Source organism: Caretta caretta, chromosome 2 (assembly GCF_965140235.1).
Source record: "Caretta caretta isolate rCarCar2 chromosome 2, rCarCar1.hap1, whole genome shotgun sequence".
Lineage (NCBI taxonomy): Eukaryota > Metazoa > Chordata > Testudines > Cheloniidae > Caretta > Caretta caretta.
In genome coordinates, this window is record NC_134207.1 from 171,819,743 (window position 1) to 171,842,145 (window position 22,403).

General features: G+C 39.4%; 1 protein-coding gene across 5 annotated transcripts in view; it reads left to right on the forward strand.

Moving 5' to 3' along the window:
• EZH2 (enhancer of zeste 2 polycomb repressive complex 2 subunit) overlaps window positions 1-21,445 on the forward strand; it is a 147,876-nt gene extending 126,431 nt beyond the window's left edge. For all 5 annotated transcript variants that reach the window (XM_075125588.1, XM_075125585.1, XM_075125587.1 and 2 more), the window contains 12 exons: window positions 2,909-3,000; window positions 4,657-4,897; window positions 5,322-5,491; window positions 5,864-5,958; window positions 11,761-11,801; window positions 13,424-13,549; window positions 14,808-14,986; window positions 15,749-15,844; window positions 18,227-18,308; window positions 19,231-19,311; window positions 19,486-19,570; window positions 21,130-21,445. In XM_075125588.1, the coding sequence (XP_074981689.1) occupies window positions 2,909-3,000; window positions 4,657-4,897; window positions 5,322-5,491; window positions 5,864-5,958; window positions 11,761-11,801; window positions 13,424-13,549; window positions 14,808-14,986; window positions 15,749-15,844; window positions 18,227-18,308; window positions 19,231-19,311; window positions 19,486-19,570; window positions 21,130-21,190 (1,349 nt within the window). In that variant the 3' untranslated portion in view covers window positions 21,191-21,445. The remainder of the gene's footprint in view (window positions 1-2,908; window positions 3,001-4,656; window positions 4,898-5,321; window positions 5,492-5,863; window positions 5,959-11,760; window positions 11,802-13,423; window positions 13,550-14,807; window positions 14,987-15,748; window positions 15,845-18,226; window positions 18,309-19,230; window positions 19,312-19,485; window positions 19,571-21,129) is intronic.
• Window positions 21,446-22,403: the final 958 nt, after the last annotated feature.

The window sequence follows — 22,403 nt, forward strand, 5'->3', positions numbered from 1 at the left end:
CTACACTAAGAGGGTAGCAGATCCTGGTGTAAATTGGTGCAGTTCTATGTCAGTCTTTGGAGCTACATCGACTTACATCAGCTGAGGATCTGGCTCAGCATGTTCAGTGTTTGTCTTCATGATATTGAGTTCAAACTCTTCTCTGTATTTTGCTATGTACTATCCAGTGTGATATATGCCATCATGTGCCAGCAATGCCCCTCTGCCATTTACATTGGTCAAACTGGACAGTCTCTACGTAAAAGAATAAATGGACACAAATCAGATGTCAAGAATTATAACATTCATAAACCAGTCGGAGAACACTTCAATCTCTCTGGTCACGCAATCACAGACATGAAGGTCGCTATCTTAAAATAAAAAAACTTCAAATCCAGACTCCAACAAGAAACTGCTGAATTGGAATTCATTTGCAAATTGGATACTATTAATTTAGGCTTAAATAGAGACTGGGAGTGGCTAAGTCATTATGCAAGGTAGCCTATTTCCCCTTGTTTTTTCCTACCCCCCCCCCCCCCCCCACGACGTTCTGGTTAAACTTGGATTTAAACTTGGAGAGTGGTCAGTTTGGATGAGCTATTGCCAGGAGAGTGAGTTTGTGTGTGTATGGGGGTGGGGGGGGGGGTGAGAAAACCTGGATTTGTGCTGGAAATGGCCCACCTTGATTATCATGCACATTGTGTAGAGAGTTGTCACTTTGGATGGGCTATTACCAGCAGGAGAGTGAGTTTGTGTGTGGGGGGGTGGAGGGTGAGAAAACCTGGATTTGTGCTGGAAATGGCCCAACTTGATGATCACTTTAGATAAGCTATTACCAGCAGGACAGTGGGGTGGGAGGGGGTATTGTTTCATGGTCTCTGTGTGTATATAAAGTCTGCTGCAGTATCCACGGTATGCATCCGATGAAGTGAGCTGTAGCTCACGAAAGCTCATGCTCAAATAAATTGGTTAGTCTCTAAGGTGCCACAAGTACTCCTTTTCTTTTTGCTATGTACTACCATAGTCTAAAATTTGTTATCTTTTGTGCTTCAGAATTGTGCAATCTGAATATCAGATTTTCATTATGGAATTAAATTGCTTGCCATTGAGACTTGACATACAATCTTATGAATGCACAGTAATTGCTTTTACATTTTAACTTGTTGGTGCTTGAAAATAATTCATGTTATTCAGGTTTTCCCTATACTAAATTGAGGGAGAAATGTAAACACTGCTGTTATGTTAATATGGCAAAATTGTAAAAGATCTTTGGGGCAACTACTTCCACTAGCCTTAAAAATAAATATTAGTCAATGTATACTAGAGGTTAAATGGAGACTAGTTATCCTTTCAGAGCCTGATTCTCACTCTAGGAATTAAGTAGAGTCATGGAGGGCTGTATTAGCCCTCCACACTGGGGTTAGTTTTACTTATTTTGTGTAGTAGCTTAAAAAAACAACAACCCTAAACTCCACCCCTAAAATAATGGTTAATTTTCTGACTTGGGTAGCGGAGCGCTGTGAATTCAAGGCAGGCATCACAATGATCGCATTTTCTTTTAATTAAAGAACAATACCATGTTGTATTTAATAGCACTTGTAAAAATATTTGTTTTCCTCATTGTGTATAATAGCCCACTGGAAATATAAAAGTGACATTCAGTTTCTTACCAATTTTTTTCCCTCTGTCATTGGATTCCTCCGAAAAGGAGTTGATTTTTATCTTCCTTCCTGGCTATATTTGTTCAGTTCAGGCGTAGCTAATACAGAAATATATCAGTGAGGTAGCTTATCTAGATTATGCTTCCATGGTGACCCTGATGTGTGGTTACGAGGGCTAAGTGTCTTTTGAACAAACGATCATATGAATATGTCTCTTGAAATATTGACGGTGAACCACAGAACTAAAGTGTGTTCTTCATTGCTTTTTTATGATGTATAAAGATGACCTCAGAGGTGGTATTTAACCTTCATCTGAAAAAGAAATTGGAAACATTAGGTCATCTCAATTTTTCCCTCAAATTACTGGAGAACTAATTATATAACCATCAGGCTGCATGTGGAATTTTCAAAAGCACCCATATAAGTTAGAACAAACGTTCTGTGGACAGTGTAGCTGCGAGTTTCCCAGCCCTTAGTTGAGAGAGGGATAGATGTTTAATCACGCTAATTAGGATCTTCCAGCAGAAAGAGGAAAGTCAAAGTATTCGAAAGGGCTTTTTTTATTATTATATTTTTGTGTGTTGAAGCGTTCTTTTGAGGTGGTCTTCGATCGTCAAAGGAACAGTTAGGGGATTATTAAAGCTGATTTTGCATCTGTGCAAACACTGAAGTCTCATTTACACTAAGGCCTCTTTACACTTTCAGAGCAGTGTAAAGTGGCCTGGAAGTGGGTATAGTAAGAATTTGCTCCCACTTTTTAAAGTTCCAAAGGTTTAATGTAAATGAGATCTTTGATGATAATTGAAAAAATGAGGATTGATTGCCACTATTTGTCCTGGTCTTGAAGCAGGAAGGAGCATGTTCTTGATGGAAAGTCCTTGAATAAGAAATTTGACTCCCACTGGTACTGGTGCTCTGTCTGAAAGAGGGTGGGGGAAACAAAACTAACCCAGGACATTGCCCCTGGTTGGCGGGGGGGGAAGGGCGGGAAGGTGAAAAGGGTAATCATTTTTACTTAAGATAGTGATCTGAATAGGTGGAAACATACTATAAATTATCAGCTTTGCACAATTTTACTTGCCCACTCTTATTTACCATTAAATAAATATAAATAAATAAATATCTCATTTAGGTTTTTCTTTCACTATTACTATGATTGCCATCAGGCCACTTTTGGTGAAGTTCAGATAAATTTTCAGTTTTGCAAGTATTTGTTTGTGAAACACATATTTAAAAATGCTTATTTGGGAACTATTTTTATTCTACAGCATTCCACGCAACTCCTAACACTTACAAACGGAAGAATACAGAAACAGCAATAGATAATAAACCTTGTGGACAGCATTGTTATCAGCATCTGGTAAGATAACTTATTTCATTGGGTAGATAGAGAGTTGGGAGTTTTTTTTGTACTTTCTATTTAGCAAAAAATAAAAATCAAGTGTTGAAAAAGGTTAAGTCCGTAGTCAAATGAATCCAGTCAAGCCATACTACGTAGTGCTATAGGAATCTCTGTTAGTGACTAATGTCCCACGTGGTGTTAGGAGATACTGTGCTAATGAAGGTGTAAAATTTAGGTGCTAGCAACTTGCAGTCAAAGCTTTCATAGTACTTTTCACAAAAGTAAGGATAGTGACTCCAGTGAGCAGGCCAAAGTTCAAAGTGGGAAGTTGAATTATTTCATATGAAAGTACATACCTCTAACAGTGTGGGTATAGGGTTACCATATTTCAGGACATTGCCAAAGGGCGAGCTGAAGGAGAGGGGGCAACTGGAGGGGTTTGTGTGTGTGTGTACTGGGAGGGAGTATCTGGGGTGTGTGGGAGGGGTTCGTGTGTGTGTACTGGGAGGAGCACTTGGATAGGGTACCTGCTGCCTCACTGGCCAGGTGCAGGGCTGTGTGTCGCTCCCTGTAGCTGTGGCAGGGCAACTGGCGCAGGCCCAGAATACAGCGCCTGCTGTCTGTCAGCACCTCCCTGCCTCTCCCCATCTCCAGAGCTGGGACCTGGGTGGGTAGGATCCAGCAGCTGTGGCTGCAGTGAGAGACCAAGCTGGGCATGGAGACAGCTCTTTCTGAACTGCAACCTCTGTTTGCAAAAATCTGGAAATAGCCTCTTATTTGAAAAAGTGCCTGGACAGAGGGTGAAGGATCAAAAACAAGAAAATGTTTGGGGAAAACACAGATGTATGGTGACCCTTTGCAAGTATCTTCCTCTCTCAGTAATGCACTGTTAACAGGCCCAATCCTGATCAGGGACTTGTCTACTGATCTTCTACAGCAGGTGTAAGAGAGTTATGAACTGTCTTAAATTTCATTTTAAACTGCAGGGGTTTGTTTCATTGTCAGGGAGGGTCTCCGCCAATGTTTGTGTCCCTTAAGAAGCTGATATGATTGAGGTATAGAGACCTTAGTTGATATAGTTTCAAACCCCACCCCACTTCTCTCAGTTCCAAGAGTTATTTTTGTAGTAGAAATAATTTTCTAATCCAAAAATTGTTTGCTATACATTCTCTCAATCATCTCCATCTCAAAGAAAATGAGAGAAAATACTATGCTGTATTCATCTTTCCTTGTAATACCAGACCTCTTTTAGCTATAACACCTTAACAGTTCCCAACGTTTCTGTTTTTTGGCAATGGACTTTATGCTGGAAAATTTTTATTTGTGCCATCATGAAAAAATACTTTCATCTTTGATTTCTTTAAGTCAAAGTGAAAATAGAATTGGGTACTAATATCAAAACTAAGTAAATTGAGATCTCAAACTGTGTGTACTTTACTGATGCACACAGTAAAGATCATGAGCATGAGAACACTCAAAAGCATCGTGGATAAACATTTTTAGATTTAGTATTAAAATATGTAAATAGTTACTTTATCTGAAACCTGCTGTGTAAATTATGCATTTTTTCATGATTTATGCTTTAAGTGACTAGTGATCCAGTCTCACCTCCCTCCTCCCCAAATTAAAATATTTCAAACCCATGTACTGAAGACTCTATTATTCTTTATTTAGGAAGGCGCAAAGGAGTTTGCAGCTGCTCTGACTGCTGAGCGAATAAAGACACCGCCAAAGCGCCCAGGTGGCCGCCGAAGAGGAAGACTTCCAAATAACACCAGCAGGCCCAGCACACCAACAATAAATGTGTTGGAATCAAAGGACACAGATAGTGACAGGGAAGCAGGAGCAGAAACTGGAGGTGAAAATAATGATAAAGAGGAGGAGGAGAAGAAAGATGAAACATCCAGTTCCTCTGGTGAGGCCAATCAATGATTTAATAAGAAATGAATTGTGATTGTGAGGAGAGGGCTCAAAGCATAATTACACAACCTTAGAAATCACATATTTTTGAGTGTATTTGGACTTTTAATTTAATTAGAAGCTATGGGATAGTATCTTTATCACAGAGAGCCTTACAATGAAAGTTGAGAATAACTTCATTTGTTCAGCACTGTCTCTGGAATACTTTCAGAAGCTAGACTGTGCTACCTGAATTCTTCCCACTGTCTGATTATAGCTTCTGTCTGTAGATGTATAAAAACTTCTGTATGTGGTGTCTTCCCACTTAAAAAAAACAGGACTTTGTTCTGTTACAGTTCACACGTAACTTGATGTTTTTAAGGGTCACGGAAACTTAGTTAAATTGTGAGAGAACCTGATTGATGCTCTTGATGTTGCAGAGGCAAATTCCAGGTGTCAGACACCAATAAAGATGAAGCCAAATATTGAGCCTCCTGAGAACGTGGAATGGAGTGGTGCAGAAGCCTCGATGTTCAGAGTTCTCATTGGCACCTACTATGACAACTTCTGTGCAATTGCTAGATTAATTGGGACCAAAACATGCAGGCAGGTAAGAAGTGGAAATTGCTTATTTAGGCGGCAGCATGCTATTTTCAAAACTGGATAGAAAATATATGTTATTACTCATTCTTATAAAAGCATTTATTAACTAACGTGGTTTTCCTGAGAATGCTGTCCTCTCTGATTTTTATAAATGTGTACCATGAATTTTAGTGATTTCAATGTATCATACAGTTTAAAATACACAGCTATTTTTATTTGATCATTTAAGATCAAATAAGATAAAATAAGAGATATATCTATAAAGGGAATACATTTTGTGGCTTGTTATAATTTGTAAGGTGTTGGAGGAAATCATTCTAAAATAATAGAAAGCTTCATTTTCTATAAGTGAGATATATGTTATGGTATCTCTTGCTAGGTGTATGAGTTTAGAGTAAAAGAATCTAGTATTATTGCTCCAGTTCCTGCTGAAGATGTTGATACTCCTCCAAGAAAGAAGAAGAGGAAGCACAGGTAAATCTGTTACTAAATAACCTTAGAAGCTAAACATGATAACCCATAGGACGGGGTTCTCAACCGTTTTTCTTTCTGAGGTCCCCCCAACCCACCAATACGCTATAAGAACTCCACGGCCCACTTGTGCCACATCTGTTTTTCTGCATATAAAAGCCAGGGCCAGTGTTAAGGGGTAGCAAGCAGGACAACTGCCTGGGGCCCCATGAAGCTAAGTTGCTCAGGCTTCAGCTTCAGCTGTGGGGCTCGGCTTTCTGCCCTGGGACCCAGCAAGTCTAATGCCAGCCCTGCTTGGCGAACCCCCTGAAACCTGCTCCCCAGCGGGCCCTGGGCCCCTGGTTGAGAACCACTGCCAAAGGAGACTTATTGAACCAGCAGTACACAAGTAAGGTCTTTGAAAGAAAAGGCTGCTTGTTTCTTCTCCTCATTTCTTTGCATTCAAAGAACATCAATGAAACAAAATCGTCCAATTTCTCAAATATTTTGGTCTTAAACAGCACTTCTTTTAAAAAAACAAACAAACCCAAAACTGTTCCTCCTTTATAAATAGTCAGGTTCTTCACAGGTGCTTATAGGCTTATTGCAACAAGTAAATTCAAGTTAGGGTTAGATTCATGTTATTCCAGACAATGTTATAATATTCAAAAATTCACATTAATGTAGGATAGGTTAGGTTTTGTTGAATTAAAAAAAAAGAAGCAAAAGGAGATATTACCACTTAGTAGATTTTTTTGGCAACATTACAAAAAAAAGTTATTGATTCCTTGAGGGCTTTTTTTAGAAATAACACATCAGTAATGAAGTTATGTGACTATAATATATCATTTCCCAATAATAGTCTGAATCAGTAGTAGTGAATAGAAGATATTCTGCAAATTAGTATGCAGATTTTGTCCATAGGGTAAAATGTAATGCTTCAAACAAGCAATAACTTGTAATATGCTGGAAAATCACTGTTTCTTGTCTATCTACTTTGTAACGTATGAACACTTTTGATAGGAACAATTTCTTAACTAAAAATCTGGGGTCCAACAGAAACCCACGCGTGGGACAATTCTGTGTGCATTCTGGTGAATGTTTGTATTCCTGGAAGGGTGAGAGGAAAAAAGGAAGAGCAAACCCCCAGCAGCCAAGAGATCTTTGAAAAACTTTTTCTTTCTATTTTTCCCAACTGGCTGCCTGTTTCTCCCCTCCCCCTACTTTTTCCAGCAATTAATCCCTATTACTTTCCTGGTTCCTGTCTACCTGTTTCATAGTCTTCTTGCTCAAAGAGAGCCTTCCATTGATCTTAGTACAGAAGCTTTGACAGCAATAAAATGAGCTGACTGCTTGTAGTGTAGAGAGACAATCAAACCAGGGTAGAAAAGGGGGTCAGTGAGCAGCTCGAAGAGGTCCTGCTTTGTTCAGATCATAATAGTACTGTTGCTCCCTGTGCTTCATCGCTATCAACTGTCCTGAGGCATTTGGTGGGAAGATTTTCAAAATCTGAAATTGTCCAGCCAAACTTGGACTGTTGGCAGCTCTGTCTTGGAATGTTGTTAGCTTTGAATTCTGGTTTTCTCTGTTGTTCTGGTTCATTGGGTGGGGAAGTGCTATACACCAATGTGTTCTTTCTGACTGGTTGCCAATGTGTCAGTGATAGGTGATTTCAGGGTGTCTATAATGCTTTTACAACATCTCACTGGATTCTTCACTGTACTGTGCGAAAAGGATTTTGCATTTTACTGTCAGCTCAAAGACTAATGGGTTACTTTTCCTCCTACGTAAGAAACCTCTTGAGTAAAACAAAACAATATTGTCAACACTTGTTCATGATGATTTTCTTGTTTCTCTGCCTTCTTGGGAGAGATGCGGCTAGAGGTTTACAAGTGGCTGAAACACTCATAATGAAGAGGTAGAAAGTGTTCTTTATGTTGTTTCCAGTCTGAATCTACTGTACTGGAGCCAGACTGCTTAAATTGTGTTGAACAACCTATCTCTAACTCACCTAATTTTGGGACATGGCTTCCATTGCAGGCTCTTCAGAGCCTGCTGCACGTTCCAGTTTCTTTCTGCCAGAAGACAGGAGAGCGCCTAAAAAAAAATTCATAGTGGCTTCCTACATTCACAGGCACCATCCTTCTGAAGAACTCCATTCGTAGAGGAGAAAAAGCAGCAGCAGGCTCAGTTAAGGGCTTTTGTAACATCTTTCCTACCTGACTTGGTAGCACTTTTTCATTAAGGTTTCTGTTCAGTCTGGGTTGCCTCTCCACCAACATGCTGAAGCTGTCTTGCAAGCCAAACTGCTACTGTTTACTCCATATCAGCACTACCAAACTTAACCTCCTGCAGCATCGGGTTCCCATACCATCTTAGCATGCCAGTCTGCTCAAAGAATGGAAAGCCTAGTAAGAAATACAGCCTGCTCATTGCTTAAAGCAGTTTCCCTCTCTCCTTACTATGCCAAAGTCTTTTAGATGCCTGATAATGCTGTGCTAAAAAAGAAAGGACAACTTTCTTTTTTACACCTGTGTTGTAGGAGCCTAATAACTTCAGTGGTCTTGAGGTGTCTTTTTATGTACCATCTCTGCTATTCTTCCAAATTAAACTGAGAAGACAGCTCTGTATAAGAGACAACCAGTTTAACAACTTGAATAAAGAGCAACAGTTCCACCAACTCAGAAGAATTTAACCATATACTGAGAGGAGAAGAAATTTGTACTTTAGTCATTCATTCTGATGTGCTTTCATCCATATGTAGCTGATATGAATGAAATCATCATCAGTCTCCCTCTGATCTCACTGGATCAATAATGATCAGCTGTAATCAGTTGTTTTCCCTCATTAAACAGGACTTGACTTGATTTCTTTGACTACACTTAAGTGAAGAAATATCCTTGATGATTTCTAGTCAGATTTCATTTGAATTCTTCTTTCTGTCCTCATTCTTCAGGGATTGGTTCTTCACAGCATCTAGCTATAGTTTTTCTATATTATTCTGCCCAGGATACTGAGGATCTTGGCCAAAGGCATCTTAAATATCATTTTGGCCTGGCAAGCAGTGTGGCTGATGTCTTGACCCAAATGACTTCCATTCCCTTCCAAAAGGCTGCATTTTTATAGCGAGCCTCGACATGGCATCTTTAAAGGAGTCTAATGAGAACAAAAGCAGAAAAGCAAAAACCTGCTTTTCCAACAGATCTAACCACATATATCAGTTGAATTTTCATTTCTAAACTCAAGAGACAGATTCAGTGTTGTCCTCATGCCTTTACTAGGAACAGATTTTTAGAAGTTTCTCCAGAAATGTCTATAGCTGCTATCCGGTTGACGTCCGCATCTTCTGGATTTTTAGCCAGAACAGTCAACATATTTGATAGACAGTTTCAGTAATCAGAAGTGAACATAAGCCAGAAGCATTCAGTTATTAAGTGCACAGGCAGGCAGGAACCAGATGCAGAGATCAGTTGACTCCCACTTTGTTGATCAGCCTATTGTTCCTGATACCTGGATTTAGGAACAACACTTGTGAATGCTTTCTCACCTTCCAACATGTATTTATATAGTGAAATTGCTCTTGCCTGGAAGATTCTCCAAGTACCACTTCTTGGTAAACCTACCTCATCTGGCTTGATGTTTGCAATACCTCCTGACTATTACTGGGGAGAATGGGAGAAGTGGCATGTACAGTAAGGGGAAATTACTCACTAGTAATTGTTTGTCATGGTCCAGTATTTATTCCATCCCACCCCACATCCCTTGGGAAAGATCACTTGAAGTTCCTCTATTTTATACTATCCTACTACTACTTTGCTGTGGAAATCTCCCACTTGGCACTTTTGCCTCTTCGCTTCCTAGTAGTTGAAATTACAACATTGTCTTGTTTTGCTGAGTAGGATGGGAGAAGAGATAACAAATAGAATTACTTGTGAGAAATCTCTCAACCCCACCACTTCTCCTATCCCCAGTATGTCACTTGTTGAGGCCATTAAAGGAAAGGTACAGTGCTTCCAGGCAACCTTCCACCTCTTAGTCATTCAGTTTCTGAAAGCCACCATGCTAATCTTAGCGTTTATGTTGCCACCCATCACCAGTATCGAAGAGCACTAGTCAGACCTCTAGTTATCCCAGTTGGCCCATGTTGAAGCATTCACTTGGTCCCTAATGTCATCTTTAATTCCCCCTATGAACTCATGGTCACAATATACCTTTAATCCTTTACTCTCAAAGTACTGTTTAAGTGGCCCTAGTCTCCTCCAGAAGAGTCAGTGAGCTGGCATAATTCATCACAACTTCCATATCTGATTTTTTACCATGTAAAGTTATTTTGGTTCTGATCTTGGCCACAGTATTAGTCTTTCATTTTAATCCAGTCTCCTTGCCAAATTTTGTATGAATCCACCCTTAGAAAGGAGGTGGCACACCTTAAACCTTTGCAGGACATTAGTATATTACTTTGTTAGAATTGGAGAGGTACTTAATTCATAGACACTTCATAATTATCAAAGGTCTGATTTAAGTTGTTCATTCAAGAGTCTTATCTATGAAAAGCTTCTATCACCGTAGGGAATTTGGCATACTATTAATCCATATTATTATCTTGGGCCAAAGGAAGGAAAGCTTCTGTGGAGGAAGTATTGTTCAGCTATGTAGTCTTTTCTACTTTTAACTAGTCTGGAGTGTTTGGCGAATGTAACTTAATCATGTGAGGTATATTAAATTTTCTGACTTGAAATCTTATTTCTCCCTTCAAGTAGTTGGGAAGCAGATTTCTAGAGAGGTTCTGTATCTCTTAATTGAAGTAATACAGTGCAGAAATAGGAATTTTTACCTGTTTATATCCTTTTACTTTAATATTATACCCACTTGGAGTGACCCACCTTGAAAAGGAATTAAATCTGTTTTGTATAGCGTTTTTTTTTGAAGAAAATTTATAAATCCGAAGAAATTAAGAGCATGAACTCTGAGTCTCATAGTTACCTTGACAAGAGTCTACTTATTTGGATGCAGAACAGGTTAACATATATTTAATGTAAGCTAGCTGTGTGGAGAATCGTGTTATGTTTGGTTAAAGCTGTTGGGTGCACAGGAGGAAATAACAGTAATCCATCAGAATCCAGACTGACGTAATGCTGTGTAGAAAAGAAGTTAACAGGTATTAAATGTACCTAATGTTTGAAAGAAGAACTTCTGGGTGTTCGTAGTCATTGGAAAGAAATGCAGATTCATGGTTCTGTTCCTTAAACATTTGAATCTACCATGAGAATTTCTCACTACACACAACACTCTGCATTACTGTTACAATTACTGTACCAGTTACAATAATTAACTCTCTCTAGAAATGGAGCTCTGTACAGAAGCAAATTGACAGTCTGTCCCATATTCACAAACAATAGAAATTTAATGTTGGTATTTAAACATATGAATTAACTCCTTGGGAATATAAATTTAGGGAATCCTGGCTGCAATTGTTTTAACTTTGTTATGGTGAAACTTGGTAATTCAATTAGTTTTAACTGCTAAAGAAACTATATATTGGAATTACAGCTTTAAAGCTAAATTAAAAACACTAGTTTCTACATCATTTTTAGTAGATTGTAAATCGCCTCAAGCACGTTGATGTCGCCAGATGTTAGCAGTAAACTGGACTAGTGTGGAGGATCTCCTGTAAAACTTCGATGTAGAAGATTTAGGAATTCTTGTTACAGAAGACTTTCCCAGTTAAAAGTGATTTTGTAGGTGCTAGAACTGCACCTACATTCTCCAGCCCAGTACAGGAGGAGTTCCTGTCAACCTTCTTGTGTTTGTTTTGTGTTTTTGCAGGTTGTGGGCTGCTCATTGCAGAAAGATACAGCTGAAAAAGGGTTAGCATCTTTCCATTCAACTTTATGTCCTGAATTTTTAAGATCCTACTAATGTTTTCTGAATGACGTTAGGCCTTTTATACTTTTTATGGGGAGTCAGGCGTCATAAGGAGACTGAAGAATAGTAACCATACATTACTGATATAGCAGGGACAGAGGATATTCCACATTGTTTATGCAGCTGTTCAGAAAAAGCTTTGCATATTTTAAAAGAAAATAAAACTAAACAGGAAGGAGGCAATGAATTCATAACACTTTAGGTAGGCCTTGTTATAGTGCAAATAACACAGCACAACTCTTATTGTGATGAGCTGCATTTGTGTGGGGGTTTTGTTTTGTTCTTTATTTTAAAAGATGCTCTGGAAATTTGTGGGGATGGGAGAGACTTTGATTAAAGAATAATCTTCTGTTCAGAGGTGGATTTTTATTTTTTTTTTCATTAATTAATTAATTGCTGCTTGGTTGTTAACTGAAACAGATGCAACATTATACAAATTCACCTAAACCAGCATAAGTGCTAGTGGATTGAAGGCAGATACTAATTTGTATAGCACCCAAAGTCTACTAGCTGCTCTACAGATAAAGCGAAAGACAAGATTCCTGCCTTCAGAGCTTAGGGTTTATCATCACAGGGAAATTGACTAGCAGAAATATAGCGGTATAATTGTATGGGTATTGCTAAGCAGTATAATTTCTCTTGTGGAATAAAAATGACTGTAGTCTAGATCAGTGGGGTCAGCCTGTGGGCTGCACATGGCCCGTCAGGGTAATCTGCTGGTGGGCTGCCAAACAGTTTGCTTACATTTGCACAGCTGCTTGCAGCTCCCAGTGGCTGCGGTTTGCTCCCAGTGGCCAATGGGAGCTGCGGGAAGCAGCAGCCAGCATGTCTACTGGTCTAGATTGTCCACATACAGAGCTATAGTATTCACAGGTGCTGGCTTCTAATTTTCCTTGGGGGTGCTCAACCCCTGCTCCACCTCAGGCCCCATCTCTTCACCCCCTGCTCCACCCCTGGCCCTGCCTGCACTCCACCTCTTCCCCAAGGCTCCACCCCTGAGCGTGCCCTGTCCTGGCTCCTCCCCGTCCCTCCCAATGCCTCAGGCATGCTGCTCAACAGCTGTTCTACGAAGGCATGCAGGAGGCACTGGGAGAGAGGGGGAAGAGTTGATCAGTGGTGGGCTGCAGGTAGGCAGGAGTCGCGGGGAGGAAGAGAAGCTTGGCTGCTGGTGGGTGCTAAACAGCTGCTAATTTTTTTCTGTGGTTGCTCCAGCCCTGGAGCACCCATGCAGTCGATGCCGATGCTAGTAATATTATACCGCTATAGTTCTGCTAGTCACTTCCCCCTGTAAACGAGCTCTTAGGTTCTAAATACACTACAGATTAGTAATATGAGGAGTGAGGTGCAACAGCAAGCAAGCAACTCGGTAATTAAGTTAACATGCATCTTGTTAATGCCTCAGCTTTTTGTTTAGTTATTATTAATACTTTGAGAAGAGTAGGTTTGATAGGCCTCTTTTGTTGAAGTGAATTTTAAGAGGGGACTTCCTATTGGAGATTTTTGGTTACCAAATTTACCGTTCTCTCATGCTTAATCTTTTCAAATTATTACTGTTTTTATTCAGATGGGTCCTCTAATCATGTTTACAACTACCAGCCATGTGATCATCCTCGTCAGCCTTGTGACAGCTCATGTCCTTGTGTAATTGCTCAGAACTTTTGTGAGAAGTTTTGTCAGTGCAGCTCAGAATGTAAGTAATTTTGGAAGGTGTCTACAATTGAGTGTCTTTTTTCATAGACTGGTTTCATTTGTAGACACAAATTTACTGCTGGTATTAAATAAAAGGCCCACAAAGGGCAAAAACATGGGCTGGTGCTATTTTTTCCTGTTTTTTGACATTGAAAGAAGGCCTGGAAAGTTTTCAGAGAGGCCCCCCCCACTTTTTAAAAATGATTATTTCAGGTTATGTCTAGGTGACCAGAAGCATAAATGATGACATTACAAGTAAGGAATGAAAGTGCTTTTTAGTTAGTCTGTTTACATCTCTTTGGTTTTGTTAACACCTGTTTAATTTTAATGGCTAATTACACTTTGAATAGAGTCTTTATTATAAATTCAGCACCCTCACCCATTCAAGTAGGGAGTTAAACGCTCACAATAAATACTCTGCCTCCAAGTGGTCCTCCAACAAAACCAGAAAAAAAACACACTTTGCCTTTCTGATATTTTCTAGGGTAAGAAACAAGGGCGTACACGCACCCGTATGCTGGCTTCCTGGTTCTTTTCAGAATTTCTAAAGATACAGAAATCTCTAAATAAGTTAAGCATTAACAACGCCAAGTAGATCAACATCTAAATATCTTTGAAATACATACTTAAGGTGCAATTTTTAATGAGACTACATGCTCATAGTGAAACATCTTTAAATGAATGCAGGACTGGGGCATTAAGGAGCACTGAGTTGATTATTCTTGCATATAAGGCCTGTATAAAGAAACTTACCATGCCTCTGTTTAAAGGAAGAGTTTCAAAACTGGTGCATATGGTGAACACTGCTTCATTCAGTAGAACATTGCAGAGAAAACATCCTTAGGGTATGTCTCCTCAGCCCATGGTAATAAGCCTCCTGGCCTAGGTCAACTGGCTCAAGGTTGGTGCTCCAAAAATAACTATATAGACAGTGCTTGGAGGTTGCAGCTTGGGCTGGAGCTCAGGCTGTGAAGCCCACCCTCTCCCTAGGCTTCAGAGCCCAAGCTGCAACGTCAAAGTGCTGCCTACATAGCTATTTTTAGAGTACCAGTCTGAGTCTGTCATCCTGGCTGGGAGGCTCACAGCTGCAGGCTGCGAAGACATACCCTGCCTGACCCTGTTCACTTTGTATTAACCTTAAGTGTTGGAGAAATGAGACATCTGGAGCAAGGAATCAATGTATTTTTGCTAAACTCTAGGACATGAACTGTGATCCTTTTTTTCATGTTTACTTATTTATCTTTCCTTCCTCATTAAAGGCCAAAACAGGTTTCCTGGATGCCGCTGCAAAGCACAGTGCAACACTAAGCAGTGTCCATGCTATCTGGCTGTACGTGAATGTGATCCAGACCTCTGTCTAACATGTGGAGCAGCCGATCACTGGGACAGCAAAAATGTGTCTTGCAAGAACTGCAGCATTCAGAGGGGATCCAAAAAGGTGTGTATGCTTACCTTTCTCCACATACACGTCCTCCCAGCTCCACTGTTTTTGCCTTTTTACATCATGTGTACAGTGAGGAGGGTGCCTAATATTGTTTTCATGCCAAAAAATCCCAAGTGCACTGGAGTTTGGACTCTGCTGTGGTTTTTCTGGCCAACAAAAAGAGAGAGACTAGTCTGAAAGGGAAAATGGTTTCCACCTACTTTGCCATTCTGAGTTACGTGCTACTTTACTCATCTTTGTACAGCTCCTTATGCAACTTGTGCCACTATGGAATGGAACATCTACTGTTTTCTTCAGTACTAACTTGTGTGCAACATATGTAAACTGAAGCTGAGCATCACTTCTTGTAGGTTGAAAAAAATAGTATTTTAAAACACTAGTTCATTGTTTCCATAATCAGATTAATATTAAAGTGGTAAATATTGCACTTTTACAAGCAGACTTTTGCAGTTTTAAAAATCTCTTAATTTACCAAGTTTTTTTTAATATTCTGATCTGGAGGCCTTTAGTATAGACAGATACAGTTACGCATGTGTCTTGTTACTTGGATTTATAACCAAACAATTTCTACCCTGTGGCCACTTCTACCCTGGAATGTTTTTTCATTAGCACTGTATCTGGTCTCCTTTATGTGCACCTTCTCTCTCCTCCCCCCCACCCCCCTTCCCAAATGTTAGCAACTGTGTATGTTTATCATTTAAACATTCCAGAAAACTCAAGTCAGATGATATGTTTCTTGTTTCTCCCCTTCTCTAGCATTTGCTGTTGGCACCTTCAGATGTGGCGGGCTGGGGAATTTTCATCAAAGACCCCGTACAGAAGAATGAATTCATCTCTGAGTACTGTGGTGAGGTAAGGAAAGATAGTACCTTTCAAGTCAGTGGTTTTCAACCTTTTTCCATTTGCAGACCCCTAAAAAATTTTGACTGGAGGTGTGGACATCTTAGGAAATCTTAGAAATAGTCCAAGGATCACAGGTTGAAAACCACTGCTTTAAATGTATGTTTTAATCGTTACAGCTGTATGCATAAGACATTTGTTTTTTAAAAATAGATGTCTCACTAAAATAATCAAGGTCACTTTCTTCAGTGATGTATCAGTTTGTGACCTTGACTAATTATAAAGCAAAACTAGTTAAATGTCTCCAGGCTTGGGAACTAGCTTGTTTGTAGATTTAGTACCCTTTTGCAGAATAAAGGAATGTTATACAATAATTCACAGCAGGTTTCAAGGTCTTGGCATTGCCAAAAGAATAAAAGCTTCCCTAGCATCTAGTATACATAGCTGAATCCATGGTTGATACTGACATTTTTCCACTGGCAAGATTTTTCATGACTTTTGGGTGCCTGTGAGGATGAGGCTGGAAGAGAGGATGGATCTAAAGCAGGGCTTCTCAACTTCATTGCACGGGGACCTGCTTCTGACAACAAAAATTACTACATGACCCAAGGAGGGGGGACCTGAAGCCTGAGCCCACCAGAGCCCTGCCACCCTGGATGGGGGGACCAAAGCCCAAGGGCTTCAGCCCCTGGCAGGGGGCCTGTAACCTGAGCCCTGCCACCTAGGGCTGGAGCCCTTGGGCTTGAGCCCCAGACCCCACAAGGTCTAATGCCAGCCCTGATGACCCTGGTAGAACAGTCACGACCCACTTTGGGATCTCAACCCACAGTTTGAGAAACACTGCTCTAAAGAGCAGTCCCAGTTAAAATAAATCTGGAGCTTCCGGCAAAATTATTTGACTGCCAGCATAAGACACTGCCAAGATTCAGTAGGCAACACTGCCCTCTAACCGCCCCAAATGCCGATATCAGGCTGTGTGAAAGGGAGAGCTAAGGCCCAGAAGTGAGTGTCCTGCACAGAGTGAGTTGATTTAAGTTGCTTTGATTTAAATTGTCATTTTCAATCACAGTATGATTAAATCATGTTGTGCATTTGTACATTTTTTTTTTTGCAATTGAAACGTTGATCCTTATTGGTTAGTAACTGTTAAACATGTTGATTTGCAACTAAGTAGTCTTTACACTAAATTTGGTGCTTCCTTTTGCTAATCAGGAGAATATATATAGCTGTACACATTTATTTAAGCAGATATATAGCTTAACTTACATTTAGATTTTTAATGTTTCTTTTTAGAAAATGGTGAAGATGCTTTCTTCTTTACTAGATAATTAACTTTTGTATCAAGCTCTATTTTCAGATTTGATTGAAAATGCACAACAGCTTTAAATTTTTTTAAAATTAAATAAAACTTCCTTAAGTGGGCTGGATATATAAGAGGGAAAAAAGGTTTATCAAAACATGTTTTGTAGTTAAAACTGATTTATTAAAGGAAGTAATTATCTGTTAGTAAATTGTACTGGTTGTTTCTGATCACCATGACCTTCAAGATTTCAGAACAAGTAGATCTCATCCTCTCACACCTAGTTTTTATTTATAGATTGGAAAAGGAAAACAAGCTTTCCTGCTTTTTCAACTGTGAATGAACTAGTAATTGAACTGAACTAGTTGAATAAACTGAAAAAAAGAAAATATTGTCTCTGAACCTGCAGAAGAGGCTATTGATGTTAAAAGCTGGTTTAGCATTTCAACAAATTGGTTCCAGATGCTTAGCGAGTGACTTCTACCAGTTCAGTGATTTGACCTTTCTTAAAATGTGGCTGCAAACATGTACTACTTAATATTATTTTATGTATTTAATTTAAATGATTTATCTATTTTAAAATTAATTTTAAATGGGTTGAATTGAAAACTGTTAAATTAAAAAAAATATTTAAAGTTTATATATCTTTAGAGAAACAGAATAACAAAATATATCTCCCTTCTAGGCTGAGCTGATAGTGCTGTTTTGGGTTACTAAATAAGAGAGAGCCCTAGTTAGTGTAACTTCGTATGCTGAATTGGAAATGTCTCCAAGATGACAGCTATAGACTTTTTAGTCTTGCAGTCATTGTCTTTGCATCCACCCACAGAACAGCATAATCTAAGACCACTTGTCAGCCTGAGCTGTAGTGTTAAAGTTTTCTCTGTCTTAATTCCACTTGCAGTATAAACTTCATTCCAGAATGGAATAAGTCTTTGAAAAGTTAGGATTCCAGTTATGATGGGCTTTAGATGTGGAGCAACTTTGACATATAGTCTGAGTAGGCATGAGAGACGGACATGCTTGAGGCTGTAGGCTATTTCCATTACCAGCTGAAAAATAAATGGCCTTTTTATAAGCAATATTTCTTTCAGATTATTTCTCAGGATGAGGCAGACAGAAGAGGGAAGGTATATGACAAGTACATGTGCAGCTTTCTATTCAATTTGAATAACGGTACGTATGTTTAGCTATTGATTTTAATTGACACAACTAAGATTTTTCAAAACCTCCATTTAGCTGCCACCTAACCCTGGAGGCACCTAAATTCTGCCAGTGTTCACTTCTATGTCCAGGTGGGATTCTCAGAGTAGGTGATTCCTGCCTATCTCACCTGCGGGGCCTGATCCAGTGGGCACTCTCAGAGCATACCTACCATATTGGGCCTCATGTACATGTAGAGTCCTCTGTAACTGTCTTTTGTGAAAGGGTTTGTCCACGAATCAGGTGCCTAAACACCTTTTATAGATGGGGCTTAGGCAGTAGGAAATGCTAAGGAAAGAGATGGGGCCTATTTTAGGCCATTCCCAGCTCAGCATGCTGGCTTCTGAGAAATCCTATTAGGAACCTACCTCATGACTGGGGATGCTACGGGACAGCATGGTGCTTAAAAGTTAGGTGTCACAATGCTCACTGTTGTACTACTGAAGTCCCTTTGTGGATCTAGCCCTAAGTGCTGCAAAAAGTTCATGAAGGAAGCTCTTTATATAAAAAGGACAGTACATTTTAAACAGCTTGTAGACTTGGAAGGAAAGAATCCATCTAATTTAGAAACATCAGTGTACATCATTTGGGCAGGAGATGGATGGAGGTGGAATGTGAAAAAGATTAGCAGGTGGAAACCTCAATTTTAGGAAGTTTAGAATGTTTAACTACAAATGCCATGATATTTTAATATAGCAACTTGTTAGCCTTCCCTGAGGAAAAGTTAACATCGGAGAAGGTTTTTCAAAATGACTTTCATGTGTGAAGCTGAACACTCTATTTTATGCACCTGTCAGGTTATAACTTTAGGCTATGAGCTGTACAGCATATTCTCAGATGTGCTTAGAAAGCTCTTTAGAAGAAACCTGTTCTAACTGCTCACATTCTCTTCTAGATTTTGTGGTTGATGCAACACGCAAGGGTAACAAAATCCGCTTTGCAAACCATTCAGTAAATCCCAACTGCTATGCAAAAGGTAATACCAGACAAAGTTAAACTATGGTTAGTCTAACAATACATGAAACATCATTACTGTAGAACGTTGAATAAGAATACACGTTTAAATGGTGGCAGAATGTGTAAATACAAATAAGTCATGCAAATGTGAGCTAAGACCCTGACCTTATACTCTCTCTCTCTTTTTAAACAGTTATGATGGTTAATGGAGATCACAGAATAGGTATATTTGCTAAGAGAGCCATTCAGACTGGTGAAGAGCTGTTTTTTGACTACAGGTTGGTACACTAGAACAAGATCTTTATTCTAGGGCCACTGTGGCCAAGCCTGATTTTTCATCACATTGAACCTTTAATATCTGAGATTGGATCATGTCATTTAGATGCCTCACCCTTTACCTCAAATCCATCTTTGGGTCTCAGCAGATGGCTTATGCCAGCAGTTGTCTTCCTCCTTCAAATGCTGGGATTTTGCTGGCGAAGGAGACAGCCATGAACTTGGGGCACTTCTGTCTCTGGAACTCAAGGGCACAGTCTAATTAAAGCAGCTAGTCAGAACCTTGAACACTTAAAGCCCAGACCTTATAGGGAGGAATATCACTGTTCTATACGGAAGAGACAAGGATGGGACAAGTATCTAAACTTTACGTATCATCCCCTCCCCCCCCAATAACATCCAAGTTTGCCAATTATAAAAGACCAGATCTACACTTAGAACTTTTGCCAGTAAAATCTGTCATGGGTGATTGAGACATTTTTAAAGTGCTTGTGAGTTGTTTCTTTTAAATTCCCAAGCAAAATAAAACATTTGTGCTACTGGTGCTTTTCCAGTATAGATTAGGCTTAAGCCTCCTGCCTTATGTGCTATTTAAACACACAGGTGGAGCAAACAGTTGCGCCATTCATTGTCTAGTGCGGACGGCACACTGGATCAGATTTTTAAAGACAGGCATTGCTCTGCTTAGTGTTGCAAAGCCAGAATGATTTTGACAGCTAAGTCCCATATCCAGAGGTGATTTAAAGTAGCTTGAGTAGCTTTAGAAATCTGGTCCACTGATTGCCGTTTATGGAAACACAACTCTGGAACAAACTTCCTGGGTCATTGCGTTCAGGCCCCTGCTATGACAGGCAACCCACCATCTGTCCTGTTTATATATTTATCAAACTAATGCAAGGCTGTTTCACTCCTCTGATGGTTAGAAACCATCTAATTTCCAGCCTAAATTTATTGACTATCAGTTTATACTTAGCCTTGGATGGATTAGATTTTTATTGGCAAATTTCAGTAAACATTGTTTCACTGTACATACACACACTGGTGAAAAAATATTTCCATCAGTCAAAGTGAGAAAAATGCTGCTTGAGAACTTATTTGATTTCAAGGTAATTATGTTGATATTCAAGACACTCTTATCGTAGCTAACACAAGCTATACAATGTCTGGTATTATTCTTCCTCCCCTTCTTCTCCTGCAACTGGAAATTTAAAGTTAAAAAAAAAGCTCCCAACTAAGCATTATCATCTATCAGTTAAATGAAATTCCCACAAGTCTATGCACACTGATTTCTACCCCAAAGTCTCTGTTTTAACATGAATTGGGCTCTCACAGCACTAGAGCACTCTACCACCATGGTTGTTCCTTTGTCTTCTTCTAGTGCAATAACTTAAATGCAAGGGCACAAAGGCAACAGAATTGTGTTCAACCTTTTATGTGACTGGATCCCAATATTTTTGAGAGGCTCAGCACCTTAAACTCCTCTTGACGTTACTGATGGGACCGAGTATGCTACAACTTTATTAATCTTGTCTTTGATGTGTACGTCTTTTTTCCTCCCCAGATATAGCCAGGCTGATGCACTGAAATATGTAGGCATTGAAAGAGAAATGGAAATCCCTTGATACCAGCTACCTCTACTTTTGAACAGCTGCCTTATCTCCAGGAATTTTCTAGTACTGTGGGCAATTTTAGAAAAATGATGCAATTTGAAATCCTGAATTTGCAAAGTACTGTACCAGTAATTTATAGTAACAAATTTCAAAATCAACTTTTTATTGCCTTCTCACTAGCTGCAAAGTGTTTTGTACCAATGAACTTTTGCAATAATGCGGTGTGGTACATTTTTCAACCTTGAATAAAGGATACTTGAACTTCTTCATTTTGAGTGTATTTGAGCTATAGTGGTTGTTCTAGGCAGTTAAAATAACTTCGGTAGAGAAAGTCTTTTGAGGGTACATAGTGCACTTAAAAAAAAGGTAAAAGCAGCAACAAGTGTGGTTTTATTTTTTTTAAAATGAGAATTTATTTAGCCTGTCGTCTGTGGGGGACTAAAACACAATTAGCTGACTGGGAAGCAGAGGAAAATAAATTCAGTCCCCCTGCTGCTTTGTTTTTAAGGACAAGTTAGTACCTAAACCTGTGTATTCACTTGAACTGAGTGGTAGTCTTTAAATTGGGGCAGGCACAGACCCTTTCTCCAAACCGTATGTGGGGGCATCTTAATTGCGTTCTAGGTGAGTCCATGTTAATTAATACACTTTAAATGCATGCCTTTAGTTAACAGCCTCTACACACAAGCCTGATTTAAGGCTACTTTAGTTCTTAAACTACACTTATCTTAATTCTCTTCCAAAGGGAAAAAGTAAGTATGCAACAGTGTCCTTCCACTGCCCTAAAGCTCTCAACTTTTCCAGAATACTGTACCCCTTTCAGGAGTCTGTCTTGCATACCCCCAAGTTTCACCTCACTTTAAAACTACTTGTTCACAAAATCACAATACAACATTTATATTCTACTTGATTTTTTTAATTACTAATTACATTTCAGTGTATAGTATATGAATAAGTCACTGTTTCTAGTACTTTTTATGTAGTGTGTTGTGAAACTAGGCAAATATCTAGATGTATCCCTCGGGGCATGTGACCACTGTTTTAGGGTATATTGTACACTAGAGCCCATTGGCCTCAGCATACTAACAGCTGCAAGTCTGAAGTGGATGGATTTGAATTGGCTTTTTTTGTAATAGTGGTACCTGATCCTGGCTGATTTACTACTGCACAGCCCTCAAGTTTGCCAAAACAGGGCAGCACCCACTATGGAACTCAGCTGTACAGA